The following is a 25,573-nucleotide window of genomic DNA, read 5'->3' on the forward strand; positions in this document are numbered from 1 at the left end:
AACAAACAAACAAAAAAAAAAAAAACTGGTTTTGAATATATGAACTGGATCCTGAAATTTATGCCATAAAAGCAGTTTTACTTGCTTTTTAATGCTTGCATAGCGTTAGCACAGATTAGCACCTAATTGCTGTTGGCATCAAATGTTAGCAGCAACCAATGCTAGTGCTAACTCTTACCCAAGCTAACCACAGTGAGCATTTTATTAAAGGTGTTCCATATGTGTTCCATCAGTAATGTAACGGTGTACAGTATAAATAGCTGAATGCTCCACATCAGGAAACTTAAATTCCTTCCAAAAGTTTGTCTTTGTCAATCAGTCCAGGCTGTATTAGAGAAGATGCATTAGCATTTTAATTCACACATTAGCAGCGTTCACGCAACAGTTACTGCTCACTACTGCTAGTGAAGTGCTAACTGATGCTATTTAGTCTGGCTACACATGCAAATACTGACCGACGCTAGTGTTTTCTTTAAAACAGCCCATTATTAGGTAAATATACCTTAACATAACATTTTTCATCAGTGACGTGTAACACTCCTTTAATGAGTATTTACTTTTATAAATTATATTTTTCCCCTTGTTACACATGCTCACACTGAGAACTCGTAATTTCTGGAAAATAATTTCTGTGTTGTACAGTACTGTGCAAATGTTTTTTGCACATTTAATGCATTATAAAAGCATTAAACATTAAGATGGAAACGATTGATCTGCAGTGGCGACCCCTAACGGGAACAGCCGAAAGACAAAGAAGAAATAAATGTAATGTGTGATGAATTTCAACTTTAATGATAATCACAAAGAAAATTGGGTTCTATGCGTGTGATTTTTCTGTATGAAAGTTGCAGAAAAAATTAAAGAAAAATGCAACTCCGGAGTTGCATCAGGAAGGGCATCCGGCGTAAAACGTGTGCCACTTAACTATGCAGATCCACCTCAGATTTGCTGTGGCGACCTCGAGTGCAAAACAAGGGAGCAGCCAAAGGGACTTACTTATTCTTATTATTATGGAATTAAAAAATATACCTCAAATAATCACTTTAGTTGGAAGTGATTTTGTGTTGGCATGCCAATAAAAAAGGGTTGGAGCATCAAACGCTACTTTTATTATAACTCTGGGATGCCTAAAACTTTTGTACAGTACTGTATATAACTCATATGTAATTTTCTCACATATTTGCTGGTGTATCGCAGAACTGAACCTGTTGATGCATCACATCCAGTACGGCTCCAAGCAGGCGTGTTCTTCAAATAATTTTTTCACTTAAGTGTAATGAAATTATCCATTTTATTAAGACTCTTTTCATCACCTGACATTCAGACTGAGTCTTGGGAGTGTTTCAGAGGTTTAACAAAAGGATTTTAATCCCAGAGTATCTGCATGTACTTTGCTTGTGTGCAGGTCCATCCTGACTGGTCTGTACCCTCCCACGTCTGGCACTGCTTACATCAACGGACGAGACATCAGGACTGACATGGACGTCATCCGCACCTCTCTGGGCATGTGCCCTCAGTACAACATCCTCTTCAACCAGTGAGTTGCTTTTCCCAGACGGAAAATGTTCAAACCCAATGCTCAATCCAGTATTGTGCAGACGTTTTTGACAGGTCCAACCCAAAACATTTATATTCTCTGATTTTTGTTTATTTATTAAATAATAAAGGATTATTAACCGAGTGAGAGGTCCGTGCCAAAAACACTGAGGTCTGATATCCCCGTACAGACCGAGCAAGCGAGGTTAATAATTCATTTATTATATGGCTGTTATACATATAAACACGCAAACCTACAGTATCGCCCAAATATGCTGCTGACGGTGTTGAGCTCATTCGCTTTCTTCACCTCCATGAACAACGTGCTAACAGATGTTCCGGCCCTGCTCAGAGCGTCACTCTCATTGGACTGACATCTCTGCTATTTTGGCATTGTGGGATATCTCGCGCTCACAGATTGAGCTTGCCGGACTACTTTCTCCATCCTGCTCAGCGTGCTGTCTCGTTGGAGCGACAACACACAGAATGTGTCTATTTGTCCCAGATTGATCTCTTTCAGTGCAGCTTCTTGTTCTGACTTTAACACCAAGTTAACACCCAAGTCTTTCATCGCCAGCTGTAAATGGAAATCAAAACATTCCACTCGTATCTTTCTGAACTCTTCCTCATCAAACTCCATCGTGTCAGTGTTTACAATGTGCTTCAGCAATAACAGGTGAAGTTGCTCATAAACTTTAAGTTTCTTAAATATTTATTACAGCCACTCTTAAAACTTCAGTTATCTTTAAAATGTTATTACTGGTAAATTTTAGAATTAATCTGGGAACTACTTTTTGTGCAGGAATTCATCAAGCACGTCGGCCATGGGCGCGCACTGACACAGAATACTCAGAAACTGGAGAGTTGTTCGGCCATAATGAGAGCGTCCACTTTTAGCTTGACATAAGCTAAAGTGGCGCTCGTGAGAGTGTGACTTTCAATCTGTGCAGTGGTGGGCTCAAGGTTCAAAGATTTTATTGTCATTTTCACTGTGCAATTGTACACACAAGAGAACAAAATTTCGTTTCTCAATCAGTGACTGCAGTGCAATAGAAACCTCAAGGGGGTGGTGGCCAAGTGGTTAATGCGCTTGGTTTCATTGCAGAAGGTTCCGGGTTCAAATTACAACCCCTGCCACATTTCTCAATGTAATGTGGAGTTGCGTCAGGAAGGGCATCTGGCGTAAAACCTGTGCCAATTCAACATGCAGATCCATCTTGGATTTGCTGTGGCGACTCCAAGTGCAAACAAGTGAGCAACCGAAGGGTCTTACTTACATAAAATAAATAAATATATAAAACACATCATAATAAACAAATATAGTCATAAAAACAGATAAAATACAATCCAATCTCACAAGGTACTAAGCTTGGTGACTAGCTGTCAAGGGTGAGTGTGGGGATGGGGGACACTCCATTAATGAGTCTTACAGCCTGGGGAAAGAAGCTGTTCAGCATCCTGCTAGTTTTGCAGCTAACCAAAAAGTTATCTTTGATAACAGCTAATCAGCTAACTGAAAAGTGATCTTTTATAAAGCTAAACCGATAAACCACCCAAAAGTTTATCGGAAGCTACAGCTAACCAATGACTTTCAGTATTGTCTCCGGTACACTCTCAGCTATTAACAAGCCAATTTTGAGTTTTAACACCACGATTACAAACCCAAACAATGAGTCTTTGTCTTTGTGAGCCCTGTCCACTGCTGGAATCTCCTGTTTGCTACGTATTTTGCAGCAGTGAAGCAGTTGAGAAGCATGAAGCTCAACTCCATCCCAGCAAAAGGAGCCTGACTGCCAGGTTGCCACAAAAAAAAAAAACATGTCATTATTCCTTAACAGCATACAGCAGTCCCACTGTGAGGCAGAGGTCTTGGAAAATAAAGCAGTTTTGACTTATGGTTTTGATTTATAAATCAAATTAATCCGGGTAGAATAACTACATTAATGATAATTCTGTCATTTGTACAAAGTTAAAATATAACACATATCTTTAAATAATGCACTAATTCTGAAGTTTTGTAACAAACACACACAGATGCCAAAGGGATTATGGGTAAAATAAATCTTTGCTAACACTGATTGGTTGACTCATTCATTCTATATAAAAACGAACACGTTAAAGTGTCATGTGTTGGTGTTTACATATAAATGTGCTTTTGTAAAATATGCCATTTTTTCATATGTAAAAAAAAAGCCATTTGCAAAAGCCAAAAGTCAAGTTATGATTAGACAACCATCAGATATAACCGGGATCAAAACGCATAGAACACTGCCATCTACTGGCGCTCAGACCCTAACCCATAATCCTTTGCACACCAGAGAGCAGCTGTCATTTAAACAGCACAGAGAGAATCTACAACGGCAATTGTAAATGAACATTATACAGCCAAAATGTACATTTTTATTTCTTTTCATCAGCTGCAGCAAGAGGCTGCAACAACTCATTGGCACGCAAAGGATTATGGGATATCTCAATACTAAATACTGCCATGAACACTACTGGCCAGTAGATGGCAGTAGAGACCCCGAAAACTTGCCAAAACAAATATTCCAAATAAATAATCTGTGTCTGCTACATTTAATCTGCGTGGAATTTAATGAACACAAACTGAATTTTAGACATCTTATATATATATATATATATATATATATATATATATATATATATATATATATATATATTACTCTGGAACAAAGATGACAGACAGTGTTTGACATAAGCAGGACGTTAAAAAGCAAACAAGAAGTGATTGCAGCTCACAGTGATTCCAATTGAAAATAATGAAGAAGCAACCTGAGCTTCTTCTGGCATTTTTACATATATCCCCAATTCCAGTGAAGTTGGGATGTGTGAAATGTAAAACAAAAAAAAGAAAACAGAATATAATGACTTGCAAATCCTCTTCAACCTATATTCAATTGAATACACCACAAAGACAAAATATTTAATGTCCAAAGTGATAGACTTTTTTGTTTTTGTGGAAATATTTGCTCATTTTGAAATGGATGCCTGCAACACATTTCAAAAAAGCTGGGACGTGGAATGTCTCCGTGATGACACAGATATATATTTATTAGATTTTTCACACTTATATACAATACTTCTTAGCATTTTAACAGGCTGCGTTCATGACTAATTGCCGCAGGTGCAAAAAACCCTTCTCACAGCTGCTGCTTTTACCGTAACTGCATCAAAATGAACAGTTATCACTTAAAAACAAGTCACATAACACAACATCACACTTGTGCAAACTTTGGAATTAATCTGTACCTCAGCTCATTGAAGTGCACGCTGGGACGCTTCTAGTAACTACGTCATCTGTCGGAAACACTTGAGTACTCATGAGTACTTTTTGCTGTGAATGTGAATTTGCCGTATACTTTGAAACCGGTCACGGAAGTGCACAAAGTAATCTCGGTGAGTCATTGGCTGGTCACTAACAGCCTAAATCTAAATTATGATTTCAGTGCGACATGTCCTTAAAACAGAATTTTCATTTTTCAAATTGCATTTTTTTTACAAATGAAAAAAAAAGACATATTTACAAATACAGATTTATTTGTAAAACCCACCACGTGTTACAATTACTTGTGTGTTATATACCGACCAACCACTGATGTCAGGAATTTAATATTGTATTGCGGCATGTGTGTCTTTAAACGCTAAAACCTTTAACATTAGTGTATCACTTTAAAACTAAAACATAGCTGATATTTAAAACGACAGAGGTGACATTAATTTCAATAACTTGTTCGGAATTAGTTTGTTTAAAATTTTTAACCATAAGTCAAAACTGTCTACCTGTGAATGACTTGTGTGATATGCCTTCAACTCTATATGGTGTAAAAAAAAAACAACTTTTTTCTTTTTTTTTTCCCTCTTCCTCTCTCTCTGGTGGTCTGCTCTCCTCTGGTAGCAGAGGATTGAGTGCTGCTACCCATAGCTGTCTGTCTGCTACAAAACATGGAATGGGGGGATGATGGTCTAGTGATTAAGTGTTGGGCTTGAGACCAGAGGATCCTCAGTTCAAATCACAGCCTGACCAGAAAATCACTAAGAGCCCTTGGGCAAGGTCCTTAATCCCCTATTGCTCCCGGTGTGTAGTGGGTGCCTTGCATGGCAGCAACCTGACTTTTGGTGAATATGAGGCATTATTGTAAAGCGCTTTGAGTGTCTGATGCAGATGGAAAAGTGCTATATAAATGCAGTTTCTAACTGTTAAGCTTTATTCACTATGCCCGCAAAAATATGTTAGCAGTCTAAAAGCTATCACTTTATCGGAAGCTAATTGGTCCACTGATGGTTTTCAGAGTTATCTGAAAAGCTAATCCGCTAAAGAAACTGTTAGCTTCGATAATTAGCAGTTTGCGGATTAGCGGAACTGTGCCCACCACTGCATATAATAATACTCTGTATTGTTTTTGGTCATACATTGTTAACATTTGGATCAAACATGGTGGAACTGGAATTTGAGAGTTGGCCAAAAGCACAGTGATTTGAGTTTGAGAAAAATCTATTCAAAGACGAGGTTACAAGTGAATGTCAACCTTCTGGACCAGTCCTTATAGAGTATACACTCACCGGCCACTTTATTAGGTACACCTTGTTAAAACTGGGTTGGACCACCGTTTTCCCTTCAGAACTGCCTTAGTGCTTGGTGGCAGAGATTCAGCAAGGTGTTTGAAACAGTCTTCAGAGATGTTGGTCCATATTGACATGATGGTATCATGTAGTCGCCAATTCAACCAGTCTGTCCATTCAACCAGTCTGTCCATTCTCCTCTGACCTCTGACATCTGACATCAAGAAGGCATTTTTGTCCACGCAACTGCCGCTCATTGGATATCTTCTCTATTTTGGGCTATTCTCTGTAAACCTTAGAGATGGTTGTGCATGAAAATCCCAGCAGATCAGCAGTTTCTGAAATACTCAGAGCAGCCTTTCTGGCACCAACAACCATGTCACCTTCAAAGTCACTTAAATCCTCTTTCTTCCTCATTCTGATGCTCATTTTGAACTTCAGTATGTCGTCTTCACCTCGTCTAGAAAACTAAATGCATTGAGTTTCTGCCATGTGATTGGCTGATTCACGTGTCGCTCCTCTGTTGTTGACATGACCTTTGACCTTGATTATCCTTACAAGATCGCTCATTTAGGTAAGGTGATAATCTTCCACAGTCTCTCCTCTTTGTCCAACCTTGGTTGAATATAATTTCTCCCCCTCAGTCTGACAGTGGAGGAGCACATTCTCTTCTATTCTCTGATGAAGGGACGGACTCAGGCGGAGGCAGAGACAGAGGTGGAAGCCATGTTGGAGGACCTGGCTCTGCCGCACAAGAGAGATGATGAGGCTCAGAACCTCTCAGGTCGACCACTTGTTTCTCTCTCTCTCTCTCTCTCTCTTTCTCTCTCTTTGGGGAAGTCACTTCCTATTTGTGTTGTGTCATTCATTCATCCCTCATGTGCTGCAGGTGGTATGCAGAGGAAGCTCTCTGTGGCCATGGCTTTTGTTGGAGGGTCAAAGGTCGTGATCCTGGATGAGCCCACATCAGGAGTTGACCCCTATTCAAGAAGATCAATTTGGGATCTTCTACTGAAATACAGAACTGGTAAAATAATTCAACCTTTTGTCTCATTAAGTGCGTGTCTCCATGTTGTGTTGATGTGTGTTAACGTGTCTCACTCTGAGGACGTTGCTTTGACAGTGATGTATAAAAAAAACAAAAGCACTCGTCTGCAGCTTCACAGCTCTTCTGAAGTCCTTTAATTAAGCAGCAAAGTGATCAAAGAGAAAAATTCAGCATCACAGCTACATCAAAGTGAGAAACTGTTAGTGCAGCGGATAACTGAAAAAAAATGCTTCAAATTTGGTGATGCAAGCACCTAATTTGGCACACATACTCCTTAGACATTACTCTTTTAAAAATGCCGGGTACCCACGTGAACTTTCAATAGGCGGCCAAGAAGGGGTCAATTGAAGTATTACACAGGGGTCAAAATTTAAAAATGCTCCAATCATATTGAAAGGTATTCCATATTATTTGTCTGATCATAAAGATTCCAAAAAGGTATAGTTTGGACTATGTGTGAATGAATGGTCTGGAGTTATGGGGTAAAAACAGCAAGAACACTGAGAAAGGTCAATTTCAGTTTGTACAGGGGTCAAAAGTTAAAGTTGCTCCAATTTTGGTAAAAAGTGGTGCAAATTACTGGTTGAGCTAATAGGATTAATAAATGGAATAGTTTTGACTGTGTTGCAGGCTTGGTTTGCAAAGTAAAGGTTAAACAATATCAGCATCCATTGGATTCTATGACATGTGACATATGCTACCCTGTAACATGGTAACTAAGTATGATACATGATGCAAATGATTCCTTTTTAAAACTGTATTCAACCAACTAATAATTTGCATCACTTTTTACCAAAATTGGAGCAACTTTAACTTTTGACCCCTGTACAAATTGAAATTGACCTTTGTCACTGTTCTTGCTGTTTTTACCCCATAACTCCAGACCATTCATTCACACATAGTCCAAACTATACCTTTTTGGCATTTTTAAAAGAGTAATGTCTAAGGAGTATGTGTGCCAAATTTGGTACTTGCATCACCATTTGAAGGATCCCTCAGTAAATATTCACTTATCTGCTGCACTATGTCATCATAAAGTCAATTATTTTTTTAAGTTCAGCTGGAAACGGTGCTCGAAGGCAGTTGTTTTAACCGCGGCTCGCATTATGAGGGAGACGCCTTGGATTGGTTTATAACAGCGGTTCAACTCTGATCTGTGTGCAGGGCGGACAGTGATCCTGTCCACACATCACATGGACGAGGCCGACCTGTTGAGTGACCGCATCGCCGTCATCTCGAAAGGACAGCTCCACTGCTGCGGATCCCCGCTCTTCCTCAAGAACTGTTTCGGAATCGGGTTCTACCTGACGCTGGTACGCCGCATGAAGGATCTGAGGAGGAAGGAGGTGAGGCTCTGATCTGTTTATAACACGGATCGTGATCAGCGCACATCAGTCTCACTTTGTTTAATAAGCTCAGAGTCGATGCAGTGATAATGACTGGCGTCAGTGTCACAGTCAGTGCTGCAGAGAAATAACTTTTAAAAACATATTTCACTCTCCTTTGCTTCAGATACACACCAGGTCTGTTTCTGATGGACAGTGCATGTGATGTACCTTCTTACTGGGCAATCAGGTGGCAATTTCCAAACTAACTGGTTTGTATAAAGTACCTTATAGTGATACTTGAGTGAAAGTACAAGTATCTTACCATAAAATTACTTTGGTAAAAGTTAAAGTCTCTTTTAAAATACACTCAACAAAAATATAAACGCAACACTTTTGGTTTTGCTCCCATTTTGTATGAGATGAACTCAAAGATCTAAAACTTTTTCCACATACACAATATCACCATTTCCCTCAAATATTGTTCACAAACCAGTCTAAATCTGTGATAGTGAGCACTTCTCCTTTGCTGAGATAATCCATCCCACCTCACAGGTGTGCCATATCAAGATGCTGATTAGACACCATGATTAGTGCACAGGTGTGCCTTAGACTGCCCACAATAAAAGGCCACTCTGAAAGGTGCAGTTTTATCACACAGCACAATGCCACAGATGTCGCAAGATTTGAGGGAGCGTGCAACTGGCATGCTGACAGCAGGAATGTCAACCAGAGCTGTTGCTCGTGTATTGAATGTTCATTTCTCTACCATAAGCCGTCTCCAAAGGCATTTCAGAGAATCTGGCAGTACATCCAACCAGCCTCACAACCGCAGACCACGTGTAACCACACCAGCCCAGGACCTCCACATCCAGCATGTTCACCTCCAAGATCGTCTGAGACCAGCCACTCGGACAGCTGCTGAAACAATCGGTTTGCATAACCAAAGAATTTCTGCACAAACTGTCAGAAACCGTCTCAGGGAAGCTCATCTGCATGCTCGTCGTCCTCATCGGGGTCTCGACCTGACTCCAGCTCGTCATCGTAACCGACTTGAGTGGGCAAATGCTCACATTCGCTGGCGTTTGGCACTTTGGAGAGGTGTTCTCTTCATGGATGAATCCCGGTTCACACTGTCCAGGGCAGATGGCAGACAGCGTGTGTGGTGTCGTGTGGGTGAGCGGTTTTCTGATGTCAATGTTGTGGATCGAGTGGCCCATGGTGGCGGTGGGGTTATGGTATGGGCAGGCGTCTGTTATGGACGAAGAACACAGGTGCATTTTATTGATGGCATTTTGAATGCACAGAGACACCGTGACGAGATCCTGAGGCCCATTGTTGTGCCATACATCCAAGAACATCACCTCATGTTGCAGCAGGATAATGCACGGCCCCATGTTGCAAGGACCTGTACACAATTCTTGGAAGCTGAAAATGTCCCAGTTCTTGCATGGCCGGCATACTCACCGGACATGTCACCCATTGAGCATGTTTGGGATGCTCTGGACCGGCGTATACGACAGCGTGTACCAGTTCCTGCCAATATCCACCAACTTCGCACAGCCATCGAAGAGGAGTGGACCAACATTCCACAGGCCACAATTGACAACCTGATCAACTCTATGCGAAGGAGATGTGTTGCACTGCATGAGGCAAATGGTGGTCACACCAGATACTGACTGGTATCCCCCCCAATAAAACAAAACTGCACCTTTCAGAGTGGCCTTTTATTGTGGGCAGTCTAAGGCACACCTGTGCACTAATCATGGTGTCTAATCAGCATCTTGATATGGCACACCTGTGAGGTGGGATGGATTATCTCAGCAAAGGAGAAGTGCTCACTATCACAGATTTAGACTGGTTTGTGAACAATATTTGAGGGAAATGGTGATATTGTGTATGTGGAAAAAGTTTTAGATCTTTGAGTTCATCTCATACAAGATGGGAGCAAAACCAAAAGTGTTGCGTTTATATTTTTGTTGAGTGTATATTACTTGATTAAAAGTCTTAACGTATGTGACATTTACTGTACTTAAGTATCAAAAGTAAATTTCTCATATAAAATGTACTTTAAGTAAAAGTATTAAGTAAAAGTAAAATCCAAAACGAGTGGAGAGTGAAATGGCGACACGAAAAGAAAGCCAGTGTGGTGTCTGGAGCAACCAGGAGGGGGCCTCAGCCCCTATAAAAGGCTGGATCCGCTTCTGGAGGAGCAGTCGGTGTTGGTGACGGGATGAGTGAGCAACAGGTGGATTTATACAGCTGTAAATAAAGTTGCCTTTCTTTTTCTGAAAAGACAGTCTTTTTTGCGGAAGACCCACACACACTTTTTTGCCAGGCATTTGTGAAACAGCACAGTCATTTATAGCTACACAGTTGTGCTAAATTTAAGGAAAAGTTTTAAAAAATGCAAGCATAACCACCACCAACCACTGCAAAGTAGGGCTGGGTATCCATTCTGATTCTTAAGATTCAGAATTGATTATTTCTATTAGATCCGATCCACTATGGATTTGGGTTTTTCGAAAAACCATTTTAAAACCATTTTTTGAGCTGTTCCCTGATTGTCTACTTATGCAACATATTAATACTACTTCACAAAATTTGGGTCTCAAAATGCAGGCAATAGTGTTTCAGAGAGTTAGAAATTAAAAAATTTACAGGGGGAAAATGTCTCGGTCTCCCCTACAAAACTCAAGCCTGCAGCGCACTATGCGGCAAGCTGCAGCAGCGGCGGGGGAATGTCTTTTAAGTTCTCCTGCAGCAGGAGAACTGAGAACTTTTCTCCTGCAGCAGGAGAACTGAGGAGAACTTTTCTCCTGCAGCAGGAGAATGCTGCTATGGGAAAACTTCTCCGACACACCAGAGAACCTTTGTGTGCGGTCCCACGGAAATGGCTCGTTATGAGGAACAAAAAAAAAACTGGTCTGTGTGTCACCGTGTCAGCGTTTGGAGTCCAAGGCGCAGATGGTTTTCACCCTCCACAGTCTTCCTCTTCCTCAGCGGAGGCACAGCCAGTCATCTTTTATATAATGTATATTATGTAAATGGGGAATCTTCTTCACAGACTAAGGTTAATTATGGAGTTCCACAAGGTTCTGTGCTAGGACCAATTTTATTCACTTTATACATGCTTCCCTTAGGCAGTATTATTAGACGGCATTGCTTAAATTTTCATTGTTACGCAGATGATACCCAGCTTTATCTATCCATGAAGCCAGAGGACACACACCAATTAGCTAAACTGCAGGATTGTTTTACAGACATAAAGACATGGATGACCTCTAATTTCCTGCTTTTAAATTCAGATAAAACTGAAGTTATTGTACTTGGCCCCACAAATCTTAGAAACATGGTGTCTAACCAGATCCTTACTCTGGATGGCATTACCCTGACCTCTAGTAATACTGTGAGAAATCTTGGAGTCATTTTTGATCAGGATATGTCATTCAAAGCGCATATTAAACAAATATGTAGGACTGCTTTTTTGCATTTACGCAATATTTCTAAAATTAGAAAGGTCTTGTCTCAGAGTGATGCTGAAAAACTAATTCATGCATTTATTTCCTCTAGGCTGGACTATTGTAATTCATTATTATCAGGTTGTCCTAAAAGTTCCCTGAAAAGCCTTCAGTTAATTCAAAATGCTGCAGCTAGAGTACTAACGGGGACTAGAAGGAGAGAGCATATCTCACCCATATTGGCCTCTCTTCATTGGCTTCCTGTTAATTCTAGAATAGAATTTAAAATTCTTCTTCTTACTTATAAGGTTTTGAATAATCAGGTCCCATCTTATCTTAGGGACCTCATAGTACCATATCACCCCAATAGAGCGCTTCAGCTCTCAGACTGCAGGCTTACTTGTAGTTCCTAGGGTTTGTAAGAGTAGAATGGGAGGCAGAGCCTTCAGCTTTCAGGCTCCTCTCCTGTGGAACCAGCTCCCAATTCAGATCAGGGAGACAGACACCCTCTCTACTTTTAAGATTAGGCTTAAAACTTTCCTTTTTGCTAAAGCTTATAGTTAGGGCTGGATCAGGTGACCCTGAACCATCCCTTAGTTATGCTGCTATAGACTTAGACTGCTGGGGGGTTCCCATGATGCACTGAGTGTTTCTTTCTCTTTTTGCTCTGTATGCACCACTCTGCATTTAATCATTAGTGATCGATCTCTGCTCCCCTCCACAGCATGTCTTTTTCCTGGTTCTCTCCCTCAGCCCCAACCAGTCCCAGCAGAAGACTACCCCTCCCTGAGCCTGGTTCTGCTGGAGGTTTCTTCCTGTTAAAAGGGAGTTTTCCTTCCCACTGTCGCCAAGTGCTTGCTCACAGGGGGTCGTTTTGACCGTTGGGGTTTTTACGTAATTATTGTATGGCCTTGCCTTACAATATAAAGCGCCTTGGGGCAACTGTTTGTTGTGATTTGGTGCTTTATAAATAAAATTGATGATGATGATGATGATATATTATTTGTCTTTTAAACTTGTTTTATGTAAAACACGACACTTGATGCAGCAGTGCTGGAAGGCGCTGCGCTCAGACTGTAGAGGACTGTATCTCTTCCCGCTGTACAGCTGTGCTTCGCCTGACTTCCACCACAGGCATCGCCCAGTCAAATTTCTTTTACTTTATATTGAAGAAACGAGTAACAAAGATGTTTAAGGGAAATGTATCGGAGTAAAAGTAAACATTTTATTGAGGAAATGTAGTGGAGTAAAAGTGAAAGTCGCCAGAAATGTAAATAATAAGTACAGATACGTCAAAATTCAACTTAAGTACATTAATGAAGTAGAAATACTTCATTACGCTACAACACTGAACCCTTCCACACCTTAGAGTAAAGGTCCACTTTTGAGGACATTTTCAAGACATTTTTTTCATATTGTAGTAATAACAGTTGGTGTATTTTTAATAGTTGAAACATTGTTCAATTAATATTTTTCTGAGTTTTACTACTGCAATGGCGCACTAAGTGGAAATGATGACTGCTATTACAAATCATCCATCCATCCATTTTCTTCCGCTTTATCAGGAGTCGGGTCGCGGAGGCAGCAGCTCAAGCAAAGCCACCCAGAAAATCAGTTTACCTTAATTTTTACACCAGAGGGCCCCAAATTAGCTTCAATATTTTCAGATTTTTATTTATTATTATTATTATAATTTTTTTTTTTTTTTACTTTTTTATTTTTGTTTGCTTTTCAGACCTCACTCCACTCGATCACACAGCTGCCCTTGCTCATGTTGTAGATAACACTCTGATTTTATGACATCATAACCCCTCAGCAACAAGCCCCCCCCCCCCCGTGCTTCAGATCTACAAATTTTTTTTTTTGGGGGGGGGGGGGGGGATGCAAAAAAAGATGCATCAAGAAAGGCACCCGGTGTAAAATTACAGCCAAATCTTTACATGAATCTCAGTGGTTAAGTTAAAGTGGTGTTGTTGTTGTTGTTTCCATCAGAACGATTGCGACTGCACCTCAGATTGCTCCTGCGCCTGCTCCATCTGTACCAAGTACAAAGACGAGTCTCAGCACCAGCTCCAGCATCGAGACAGAGTCCTGGATGGTAAGTGTGCATTTGTGCGTGATATTTCTTCCATGAAGTGCTTCCATCACAGGGCGCAGAGAGAGAGACGCCTAAAAGGGCCAAGACTCACCCGACTTCACCAACCAGTAAAAGAACAAGACCAAATCCTGAAGAGGTTTGTCACAGACAGCGCTGAGCCACGCCCACTCCAAGGGCACAGTTCAACATCTTCATTAGTCATGTACTTTGATGTTTGATGTAGTGGTGCTAGTCCTTCCCTTTAAACTGTGCTGTGCCAGGTTTAAACTGTTGTGCTATCAAGGAATGGAAGCAAGTGAAAAAATATTTACATCATGTTAAATGAGTAACTCCAGTCTGTTGGAACACACAGCAGACACCAGAGCTCCCTGAGGTGAAGTAGTGTTTGAATTCACTCTCGTCATGTATTGCACAGGTGTCGCCTCTCTTTGGAGGAGGTGGGGGGGGGGGGGGTAGAGGAAGAGAGACTGTTCCCTCAAAAAAAAAAAATCACTTTTTGCCCCCTCTCCTCCTATTTTCTTAAATTTTCTTTGCCTACAGTGGCCATAATGTGCTGTCAATTACAAGTAGTGTTCAGAATAATAGTAGTGTTATGTGACTAAAAAGATTAATCCAGGTTTTGAGTATATTTCTTATTGTTACATGGGAAACAAGGTACCAGTAGATTCTCACAAATCCAACAAGACCAAGCATTCATGATATGCACACTCTTAAGGCTATGAAATTGGGCTATTAGTAAAAAAAAAGTAGAAAAGGGGGTGTTCACAATAATAGCAGCATCTGCTGTTGACGCTACAAACTCAAAACTGTTATGTTCAAACTGCTTTTTTAGCAATCCTGTGAATCACTAAACTAGTATTTAGTTGTATAACCACAGTTTTTCATGATTTCTTCACATCTGCGAGGCATTAATTTTGTTGGTTTGGAACCAAGATTTTGCTGGTTTACTAGTGTGCTTGGGGTCATTGTCTTGTCGAAACACCCATTTCAAGGGCATGTCCTCTTCAGCATAAGGCAACATGACCTCTTCAAGTATTTTGACATATCCAAACTGATCCATGATACCTGGTATGCGATATATAGGCCCAACACCATAGTAGGAGAAACATGCCCATATCATGATACTTGCACCACCATGCTTCACTGTCTTCACTGTGAACTGTGGCTTGAATTCAGAGTTTGGGGGTCGTCTCACAAACTGTTTGCGGCCCTTGGACCCAAAAAGAACAATTTTACTCTCATCAGTCCACAAAATATTTCTCCATTTCTCTTTAGGCCAGTTGATGTGTTCTTTGGCAAATTGTAACCTCTTCTGCGCATGTCTTTTATTTAACAGAGGGACTTTGCGGGGGATTCTTGCAAATAAATTAGCTTCACACAGACGTCTTCTAACTGTCACAGCACTTACAGGTAACTCCAGACTGTCTTTGATTATCTGAAGTTGATCAATGGCTGAGCCTTTGCCATTCAGGTTAATCTTCTATCTATTTTGATGGTTGTTTTCCGTTTTCTTCCACACGTCGCTGTTTTTTTTTTGTCCATTTTAAAGCACTGGAGATCATTGTAGGTGAACAGCCTATAATTTTTTGCACCTGCATATAAGTTTTCCCCTCTCCAATCAACTTTTTAATCAAACTACGCTGTTCTTCTGAACAATGTCTTGAACGTTCCATTTTCCTCAGGCTTTCAAAGAGAAAAGCATGTTCAACAGGTGCTGGCTTCATCCTTAAATAGGGGACACCTGATTCACACCTGTTTGTTCCACAAAATTGACGAACTCACTGACTGAATGTCACACTACTGTTATTGTGAACACCCCCTTTTCTACTTTTTTTTTACTAATAGCCCAATTTCATAGCCTTAAGTGTCTGCATATCATGAATGCTTGGTCTTGTTGGATTTGTGAGAATCTACTGAATCTACTGGTACCTTGTTTCCCATGTAACAATAAGAAATATACTCAAAACCAGGATTAATCTTTTTAGTCACATAGCACTACTATTATTCTAAACACTACTGTATATTACCCCATTGCAGGTGATGATATGTGCAGGCAAAGTGTACATGCATTGTTAATCCACTTATGTAAAGTGTGTCTGACTGGACTTTAGACCTGGTTTTTGCTAGCGTGAACACTTTCTGGTTATGGAAGATATCAACCAGCTCTGCACCTGACCCAAACTCATTTTTAGACCAACACGCCCAAGTGGTAATGTTGTTCATCCAGCTTTATGACTGCAGATTTTGAATTTTGAGTCCTCACAATTTGATTAGTCCCCCTTTTTTTTGTGGTGTTCCAGGATTAGGGTTAGCATGTACTAAACTTTATTTGTATGGTTCTTTTCTCAAATGTGTTATAAATTTGTTTACAGCCAAGATACTGTAAAAATATAATATATACAAACAGTAATAAGAAATGATGTCTTGACTGACTCCAATTCAAATTAGTAACAAACTCATTTAACCTACAGATACCTTTGATTTTGTTCAGTTTTTGAATGAGAGTCTCAGGAGGTTTACCAGAAACACCCTTTTCTTTTATATTTGTAATGTAAGACAAACACCCCTTCTGATACCACCAGAGTACAAGTCCATACAGTACTACAACTCATGAAAGATGCATTTGTGCAAAGTTCAGATTTACGAGTACTCATACAACATAAATTGTGAATATTGTGCATTTGACTCATCCGCTGTCATTATTAATCATCATCTTGGTTTGTGCTGTTTTGTTCATATTTCACACCTCATGGCCACCCACACATTTGGCTTTCTCTGTCCTCCACAGGGGATGTCGACAGCATCACGAGGCTCATTCACCACCACGTCCCTGAAGCCAAACTGATTGAGATGATTGGTCAGGAGTTGACATTTCTGCTCCCCAATAAGGGCTTCAAGCATCGGGCCTACGCCAGTCTGTTCAGGGAGCTGGAGGAGATGCTCGCCGACATGGGCCTCAGCAGCTTCGGCATCTCTGACACCTCACTGGAGGAGGTACGAGACATAGTCTCTCCACTTCACGCCATCACTGTGATCTAGTAAGGTGCTTTGACACCAATATGTGAGAGTTTTAAAAGTCCATATTTATGTCTTGGAAGTGGAGCAGAGGTTGACAACGTTGTTATTAAAAGCAGAAAGTCCTAAAAGCAGGTAGAAAAATTAAACCTCATGACTTCCAGCCTGTCCTGTGTGTTAACATCCTCTTTTTCACATCCAGACACACTTGATAAATTTTGAAGTTTTGCAGCTTGGAACTTTGTCCCTTTCCATCTCGACTATTACCGTCACTGTCCGTGGTTGAACCTACGTTTTTAGCTCATCCAAACCAAAGAGCTGATTTCGCGCTGAGCTCAACTTACACTGCTGTTCATATTGTTGTTATTTTCAAAGTAATCTCCAATTTCAATAAAAGTACAGCAGTGTTCAGAATAATAGTAGTGCTATGTGACTAAAAAGATTAATCCAGGTTTTGAGTATATTTCTTATTGTTACATGGGAAACAAGGTACCAGTAGATTCAGTACATTCTCACAAATCTAGCAAGACCAAGCATTCATGATATGCACACTCTTAAGGCTATGAAATTGGGCTATTAGTAAAAAAAAAAAAAAGTAGAAAAGGGGGTGTTCACAATAATAGTAGCATCTGCTGTTGACGCTACAAACTCAAAACTATTATGTTCAAACTGCTTTTTTAGCAATCCTGTGAATCACTAAACTAGTATTTAGTTGTATAACCACAGTTTTTCATGATTTCTTCACATCTGTGAGGCATTAATTTTGTTGGTTTGGAACCAAGATTTTGCTTGTTTACTAGGGTGCTTGGGGTCATTGTCTTGTTGAAACACCCATTTCAAGGGCATGTCCTCTTCAGCATAAGGCAACATGACCTCTTCAAGTATTTTGACATATCCAAACTGATCCATGATACCTGGTATGCGATATATAGGCCCAACACCATAGTAGGAGAAACATGCCCATATCATGATGCTTGCACCACCATGCTTCACTGTCTTCACTGTGAACTCTGGCTTGAATTCAGAGTTTGGGGGTCGTCTCACAAACTGTCTGCGGCCCTTGGACCCAAAAAGAACAATTTTGTCCATTTTAAAGCATTGGAGATCATTGCAGATGAACAGCCTATAATTTTTTTGCAGCTGCGTATAAGTTTTCCCCTCTCCAATCAACTTTTTAATCAAACTACGCTGTTCTTCTGAACAATGTCTTGAACGTCCCATTTTCCTCAGGCTTTCAAAGAGAAAAGCATGTTCAACAGGTGCTGGCTTCATCCTTAAATAGGGGACACCTGATTCACACCTGTTTGTTCCACAAAATTGACAAACTCACTGACTGAATGCCACACTACTATTATTGTGAACACCCCCTTTTCTTTTCTTTTTTCTTTTTTTTACTAATAGCCCAATTTCATAGCCTTAAGAGTGTGCATATCATGAATGCTTGGTCTTGTTGGATTTGTGAGAATCTACTGAATCTACTGGTACCTTGTTTCCCATGTAACAATAAGAAATATACTCAAAACCTGGATTCATCTTTTTAGTTACATAGCACTACTATTATTCTGAACACCGCTGTAATTCTAAATATGACTTTGAATGTTTGCATAACTTACATTTAGTGCACAGAGACTTATTGAAAGGTTTTGTTTTTTTTTTTGGTTTCAGATATTCATAAAGGTCACTGCAGATGGAGAAGCGGCGCATAATGCCACCACCCCTGGTAAATACCTTCGCTGGTGTTTTCTGTGGCCTTTTACTAGAATTGAATTTCCTATTATTATTATTATTATTTATTTTTTTATTTTTTGGATGATGTAATTGTGTTTCATCACCTAAACAGTGGCATGTCCTCTTGTTGTCACTTGTGGTGTGATGTGTGTCGTTTGTTTGTGTTAACCTCTTTTGTGTTTGGGTGTGCCCTGTGCTTTGTGTCTCACTCTCTGTGCACGTCCAACTTTAGAACAGTGGATGTTGGAGCGACGGAAAAATGTCAACAAAGTTGGTTCAGAGGTCAATAAAGGTCAGATACATAAGAGTTAATCCGGCTAAACAAAAGGTTTATTTTTAAAAGGTTTTATTGAGTTAAATAGACCTGACGTAAGCAGTATTTTCACTTAATTGACATTTTTATGCCTCACGTCTTTAGGTGTGATTCACCACATACCTACTGTATTTTCTGGACTATATGTCGCCCTGAAGTATTGGTCATGCCAGTCAAAAAAAATGCGTCATGAAAAGGATATAAAATATATATATGCATGTGTGCGTCAATCAATAAGTCACAACAAGAAACTAAATTAATTTTGATTGGCACATTATTAATTTATAAGGCCAATATTGCATTAATGAGCAGAAGCTAACGGGTTAATTAATGTGCATTACTGCCACCTTTTGAGTGTGAATCAGACAGTATCTCATTCAAATCAGTGTACCACGTGTAGACGGCACATTCATGTGGCCATTGATGACAATGCAATATTTTTTCTCAGTCGCAGGACCAGCCAAACAAGTAACAAAGTATGAAATATAGCCCAGTATGATAGTAAAGTCAAGCTAGCTTTCACACACCATGATAATTGCAATGCTTTTGAGCAGTTGTCTTGATTTTAGTATTGAATTCTATTCTTATACAATGAAAAGTAAATTAGTGCTTGTGCTTGGTAATAATGCTTGCTCTTACGGCACAAACGTTCCTTAGGGCCCCTTCACACATATTGCGAATATGTAGAACTCAGGGTGACACCCGTCGGAGCAGCTCATATGAGCGCACCATGAAACATCGCACCGATGAGCAGGCATGCACAATGCCGATGCGACGGTTCATGCATGCGGGAACAGAGTGCCACCTGCTGTGAAGAAAAAATAAATTAAAAAATAAAATACATGCTGCGACGGTTTTGTGCCTGTGGGAACACAGCAGCTGCTGTGAAAATAAAAAAATTAAAATTACGTCACCCACGGGAGTCAAACCCACGCCTTCCAAAAGCTGTGATTGCTAGTCAGAAACTTTACCACTGAGCTATGATTGCTGTCCTGTGAAAGCTGCAGGAAACTGCATCATATCAGGAAGGACATGGACGTATTAAAAAAAAATCTCTCTTATCAAGTGGACAATACAAGTATGATCCGTCTGTTCCTCTGTAGATAACCCATGGTCACAGACATACAGTCATGAAATGACATGAATGATGAAGCAGTTCACTCTTCTCATGTCCACATCTATTGGTGCAGTGCGTCCAGCTGTCCCACGTGCGTGTTCTGCCCAACACGTGTCTTGTGGACGCCGTGCCGCAGGACTGACACCGCATCATGTGGAACAGAGCTCACGTGGGTGACGTAACAGTCAAATCGCCTGCTGCGTGTTCTGAGCTGACGGTCCGTTTCAACCTGGGAACAGCCTGTCAATGTGAGCACCGTGCGCGCGCTTGTACGCTGCAGCTTGTTGCCACAGCGATTATGTTTTTATTTATGTCCACGTAAGGACAGCAAGCAGACACACACGCATCACAGTGGACAGTTGTTAGTTCATGTCTGTCCAAACACAGTACGTGTTGTCCAGCTGGGACGTCCAGATCCACAGCTCCTCACGGCTGCTTCTGTTGGTGGCCACACCTCCTGTCAGTTCAGCGCACACACCAGCATGTCAGTGTGTGTGTTTGCAAAGCCACACTTGTGGGGAACTCAGACAAATTTCACATCCATCTCGACAGTAATCATCTGCTGACTATTGTCTACATGATAGTATGAATGGCCACACATTTTCTAAGTGCCATGCGAGCGGTGTATAGATGTTCATGTGTGTCAGCTGGAATTTGGCCGACACCTGCCTCAAGAGAGTTCGATGGGCTCTCACAGCGCACACTCTGTTTTTCAGCCGCTTGTCTGCACAAATAGTTGTAGCAACAGGTGTAAGAGGCATTTGAAGCAGGGACGATTTTACACGCTTTGCGCACGATTCCTGCTTCATGCGCACTTTATGCGCAAATCGACCAAATCCGCATTATGTGTGAAGGGGCCCTTAGTGGCGCTTGCGTTGCTGCTTTGCTGTTTTTTACAGTGTAGACTGCTTTACATTTAAAGGGGAACACTGGCCTTTTCAACCTGGACTTTATTTTTTAGATGTTTTGGTGTTCATCCTTTCACTTTGTACAAAAATAAGATTAATTAAAGCTAAAACAGGATAGGCTCGCCAGCTTTGTAATGCTATTGGACAGGGCAGCTTAAAAGCACTCAGTAAACCATGTACTATGGAGAGGATCCCTGTGGAAGTAAACGTGTACATGTCTAGCTCACAAAATATAAATGAAATTTTTATGCCTCAGTGGACAGCAGCACTCGCTGAGAGCGAGGAAGCTAACAAATGTGGCTAACCATGTAATCAATCAATCAATCAATTTTTTTTTTTTATATAGCGCCAAATCACAACAAACAGTTGCCCCAAGGCACTTTATATTGTAAGGCAAGGCCATACAATAATTATGTAAAACATATAATCAGTCATCTTAAAAAAGTCCATTCATATTTTGTGCACGTGGGAGTCCTGTCCATTGTACCAAACACACCTAATGACATTTTCATCTGTTCAGTGGCAAAAAGAATCCATTTACTGAGGGTTTTTAGCTAGCACAGTCAGCAACGCTATATAGCTAGTTAGCCTGTGACTGTGTTTGCGTTCAAATCAACATTGTGCCTATTAACTTGGTTATTGTCTCGAGTAAAATGAATAACCCAAAGCATCTAAAAATAGAGTCTAGGTTGGAAAATGTTCCCTTTAAGCTTATGCTAGCATACAGGAAAAGTCTTAACGGTCATGGAAGCCAACTCTGCTTCTTGAAACTGCCAACTCTGCATGGCTAAGTCTCACTCGCACCTGGAGCCGGTTATTTGTCCTCCCTGACCGTTTTGTGTCCTGCTGTTTGCTCACGGATGGCCACAGAACCTAACCGGTTGACGCCGACCCACAACGCTCCCGACGGCGCATCCGACAGCAGCGCCGGAAAGGGTTCCAGGCAAGTGAAAGGGGCCGTGCTAACCCTGAAACAGTTCCATGCTCTGCTTGTCAAGAGGCTCCACCATGCCACACGGAGCCACAAAGACTTCCTGGCACAGGTACACTGATGAACCAGCGAGTGAGGAACCGCCAGTTCAGGCCACAAATTTACATACATCCATGCTAAAATCTTTTCAACGACATATATTTTGAATTCTTGTTGACTGTATTTTCCGGACTGGAAGTCACATCTTTCCAAAAATACATCATGTACAGCAGTGTTTCTCAAACTATTTCAGACCCAGAATCACTTTAAAAAAAAGACAAATAAATCTGATGGACCACCTCACTTCCCAAATGTCCAAAAACAATAGACACAGTATATTACAACAGTGTTTTACTATCTATTAGACGTTAGAGTCTGGAGTTAGACTTAGACTTTAGGCTTTGGAAACACTTTTATGATAGAATATGATGTTAATTTGAAATGTGATATTTACCAATATATTCACTAGGGGGTGATCAGGGACCACCAATGTTTTAGCAGTCGATGTAGAGGAAAAAATATATATATAAGTTGCACTTGAGTATCAGTCAAATTTATTTTTGAAACATGTATTTCACAAGAATTCAAGAAAAAATATTTTGTAATAATCTGGAAAGACACATGATCCTAAAGCACATCTACTAAATATTTTTAATGTTTCTTGTTTCCACTGTACTGAAAATGTACTGGATCATGATTTTTGTGGACTGTTGTAACCCTATTCTTTAAAATATACATCAAAATAAATAAAATAAAACCCCAACCACAACAATAACAAAAGGGACTTTCAGTGCAGAAACAACAGTGTTTGTTTTATTTAACCAGGAAAAGTCTCACTGTGGTTAAGAATCACTTCCACAAGATCACCTGACCAACACAACTAACTGGGCTGCAGAAATAAATGTTACAAAAAAAAGAGAAACATTAAAGAACAAACAACACAATCAGAAAATAGTCCCGTGATAGACTGGCGGAGTGTCCAGGCTGAACACCGTCTCTCACCCACTGAACACTGGAAGAGGCTCCTGCTCCCCCCGTGACCCTAAAAAGGAATAAGGGGGGTCTAGAAAATTGATTCATGAATCATAAAATAAAGGAAATATTCATTAAAAGTCCATCATGTATGTATGTATGTATATATTTTATAGACTAAGTGCTACCTGAGGTTTGATGAATAATTCTGAAGATCTTTCGGGTCCCAGATTGGTGAATTTTGATAACAACACTTTTCAGTGCCAGACTCAAATATCCAAAAATTATTTGTATTTTTCATGGTATTTAAAGAAAACTGGATAGGAAACCTAACACACAGGCCATTTAACGGTTAGTCTTTGGTTTCCAGATCGTCCTGCCTGCTAGTTTCGTCCTCATAGCTCTGTTCTTCACCTTGATTGTCCCTCCATTTGGAGAATATCCCAGTCTGACTTTGACGCCGTGGTTATACGGGCAACAGCTCATCTTCTTCAGGTCAGATATTATGAAAAAACATTATTTACATTATTACATGAAGCCGTAAAATTATTCTTTAGGTACTGGTGTATGAACCAGAGTAGTGATCTGAATCTTGGTTATTTGTTCACTCATAGTGTTCAGTTTGAATCTGATGACCTCTTCTCTCTCCTAATTAGTAACGAAAAACCATTTGATCCCAAGATGAAACACTTCGTAGAACAGTTACTAAGCCGTCCAGGCCTGGGGACACGCTGCATGGCACAAGACCCGTTACAGTGAGTATCTCAGCTTCGGGTCGAAAATGTCATCAGACATGAGTAACATTAGTTTCAGTTTTCACACTTTCAGATGGAGACAGAAATCTTGTCTATGTTCAGTCAAATATAATTTGGCTGTTGTGAGTCACGGCGTGCGTCTTACAGAGCCGGGGAGCATCCCACAGAGCTGTGCTAGTGCTCCCCCCATAGTTACTGCACAACGCTGCCCATTATTACTGCCCAGTCCGGTTAATGAAACCTGTTAAAAAATAAAAAACTATTTTAATTTTAGCCTATAATTGTAAATATGGCTACAAAATAACTGAGTAGCCAAATCCACATTTAAGCATGAACTTCATTAGGTAACGTGTGCTGTTTTGTGCTGCCAACAGGTCAGATTAAAAATCCTCATTTATTCTGTGTGCTGCCAACAGGTCAGATTAAAAATCCTCATTTATTATATGTGCTGCCAGCAGGTCAGATTAAAAATCCTCATTTATTCTGTGTGCTGCCAGCAGGTCAGATTAAAAATCCTCATTTATTCTGTGTGCTGCCAACAGGTCAGATTAAAAATCCTCATTTATTCTGTGTGCTGCCAACAGGTCAGATAGAAAAAAAAAAACTTAATTTATTCTGTTAACAACAAGTCAGATTAAAAAAAAAATCTAATTTATTCTGTGTGCTGCCAACAGATCAGATTAAAAAACTTCATTTACTCTGTGTGCTGGCAACAGATCAGATTAAAAAACTTAATTTACTCTGTGTGCTGCCAACAGATCGGATTAAAAAACTTCATTTACTCTGTGTGCTGCCAACAGATCGGATTAAAAAACTTAATTTACTCTGTGTGCTGCCAACAGGTCAGATTTAAAAAAAAAAACTTCATTTATTCTGTGTGTTAACAACAAGTCAGATAAAAAAAAAAATCTAATTTATTCTGTGTGCTGCCAACAGATCAGATTAAAAAACTTCATTTACTCTGTGTGCTGCCAACAGATCAGATTAAAAAACTTAATTTACTCTCTGTGCTGCCAACAGGTCAGATTAAAAATCCTCATTTATTCTGTGTGCTGCCAACAGGTCAGATTAAAAATCCTCATTTACTCTGTGTGCTGCCAACAGATCGGATTAAAAAAACTTAATTTACTCTGTGTGCTGCCAACAGGTCAGATTAAAAAACTTCATTTATTCTGTGTGTTAACAACACGTCAGATAAAAAAAAAAATCTAATTTATTCTGTGTGCTGCCAACAGATCGGATTAAAAAACTTCATTTACTCTGTGTGCTGCCAACAGATCGGATTAAAAAACTTCATTTACTCTGTGTGCTGCCAACAGATCGGATTAAAAAACTTCATTTACTCTGTGTGCTGCCAACAGATCAGATTAAAAAACTTCATTTACTCTGTGTGCTGCCAACAGATCGGATTAAAAAACTTCATTTACTCTGTGTGCTGCCAACAGGTCAGATTAAAAAACTTAATTTACTCTCTGTGCTGCCAACAGGTCAGATTAAAAATCCTCATTTATTCTGTGTGCTGCCAACAGGTCAGATTAAAAATCCTCATTCACTCTGTGTGCTGCCAACAGATCGGATTAAAAAACTTCATTTACTCTGTGTGCTGCCAACAGATCGGATTAAAAAAAACTTCATTTACTCTGTGTGCTGCCAACAGGTCAGATTAAAAAAAAAACTTCATTTATTCTGTGTGTTAACAACAAGTCAGATTAAAAAAAAAATCTAATTTATTCTTTGTGCTGCCAA

General features: G+C 40.1%; 1 protein-coding gene across 1 annotated transcript in view; it reads left to right on the forward strand.

Moving 5' to 3' along the window:
- Positions 1–25,573, forward strand: part of LOC117521828 (retinal-specific phospholipid-transporting ATPase ABCA4-like) — a 98,991-nt gene that overhangs the window by 43,437 nt on the left and 29,981 nt on the right. Inside the window, 11 exon segments of the mRNA XM_034183180.1 lie at positions 1,406–1,537; positions 6,762–6,901; positions 7,007–7,144; positions 8,330–8,511; positions 13,944–14,049; positions 16,838–17,043; positions 18,730–18,784; positions 19,025–19,084; positions 22,001–22,173; positions 23,443–23,567; positions 23,729–23,827. Of these exon segments, the coding sequence (XP_034039071.1) occupies positions 1,406–1,537; positions 6,762–6,901; positions 7,007–7,144; positions 8,330–8,511; positions 13,944–14,049; positions 16,838–17,043; positions 18,730–18,784; positions 19,025–19,084; positions 22,001–22,173; positions 23,443–23,567; positions 23,729–23,827 (1,416 nt within the window).

This window comes from Thalassophryne amazonica, chromosome 12 (assembly GCF_902500255.1).
Source record: "Thalassophryne amazonica chromosome 12, fThaAma1.1, whole genome shotgun sequence".
In the NCBI taxonomy this organism is placed as follows: Eukaryota; Metazoa; Chordata; class Actinopteri; order Batrachoidiformes; family Batrachoididae; genus Thalassophryne; species Thalassophryne amazonica.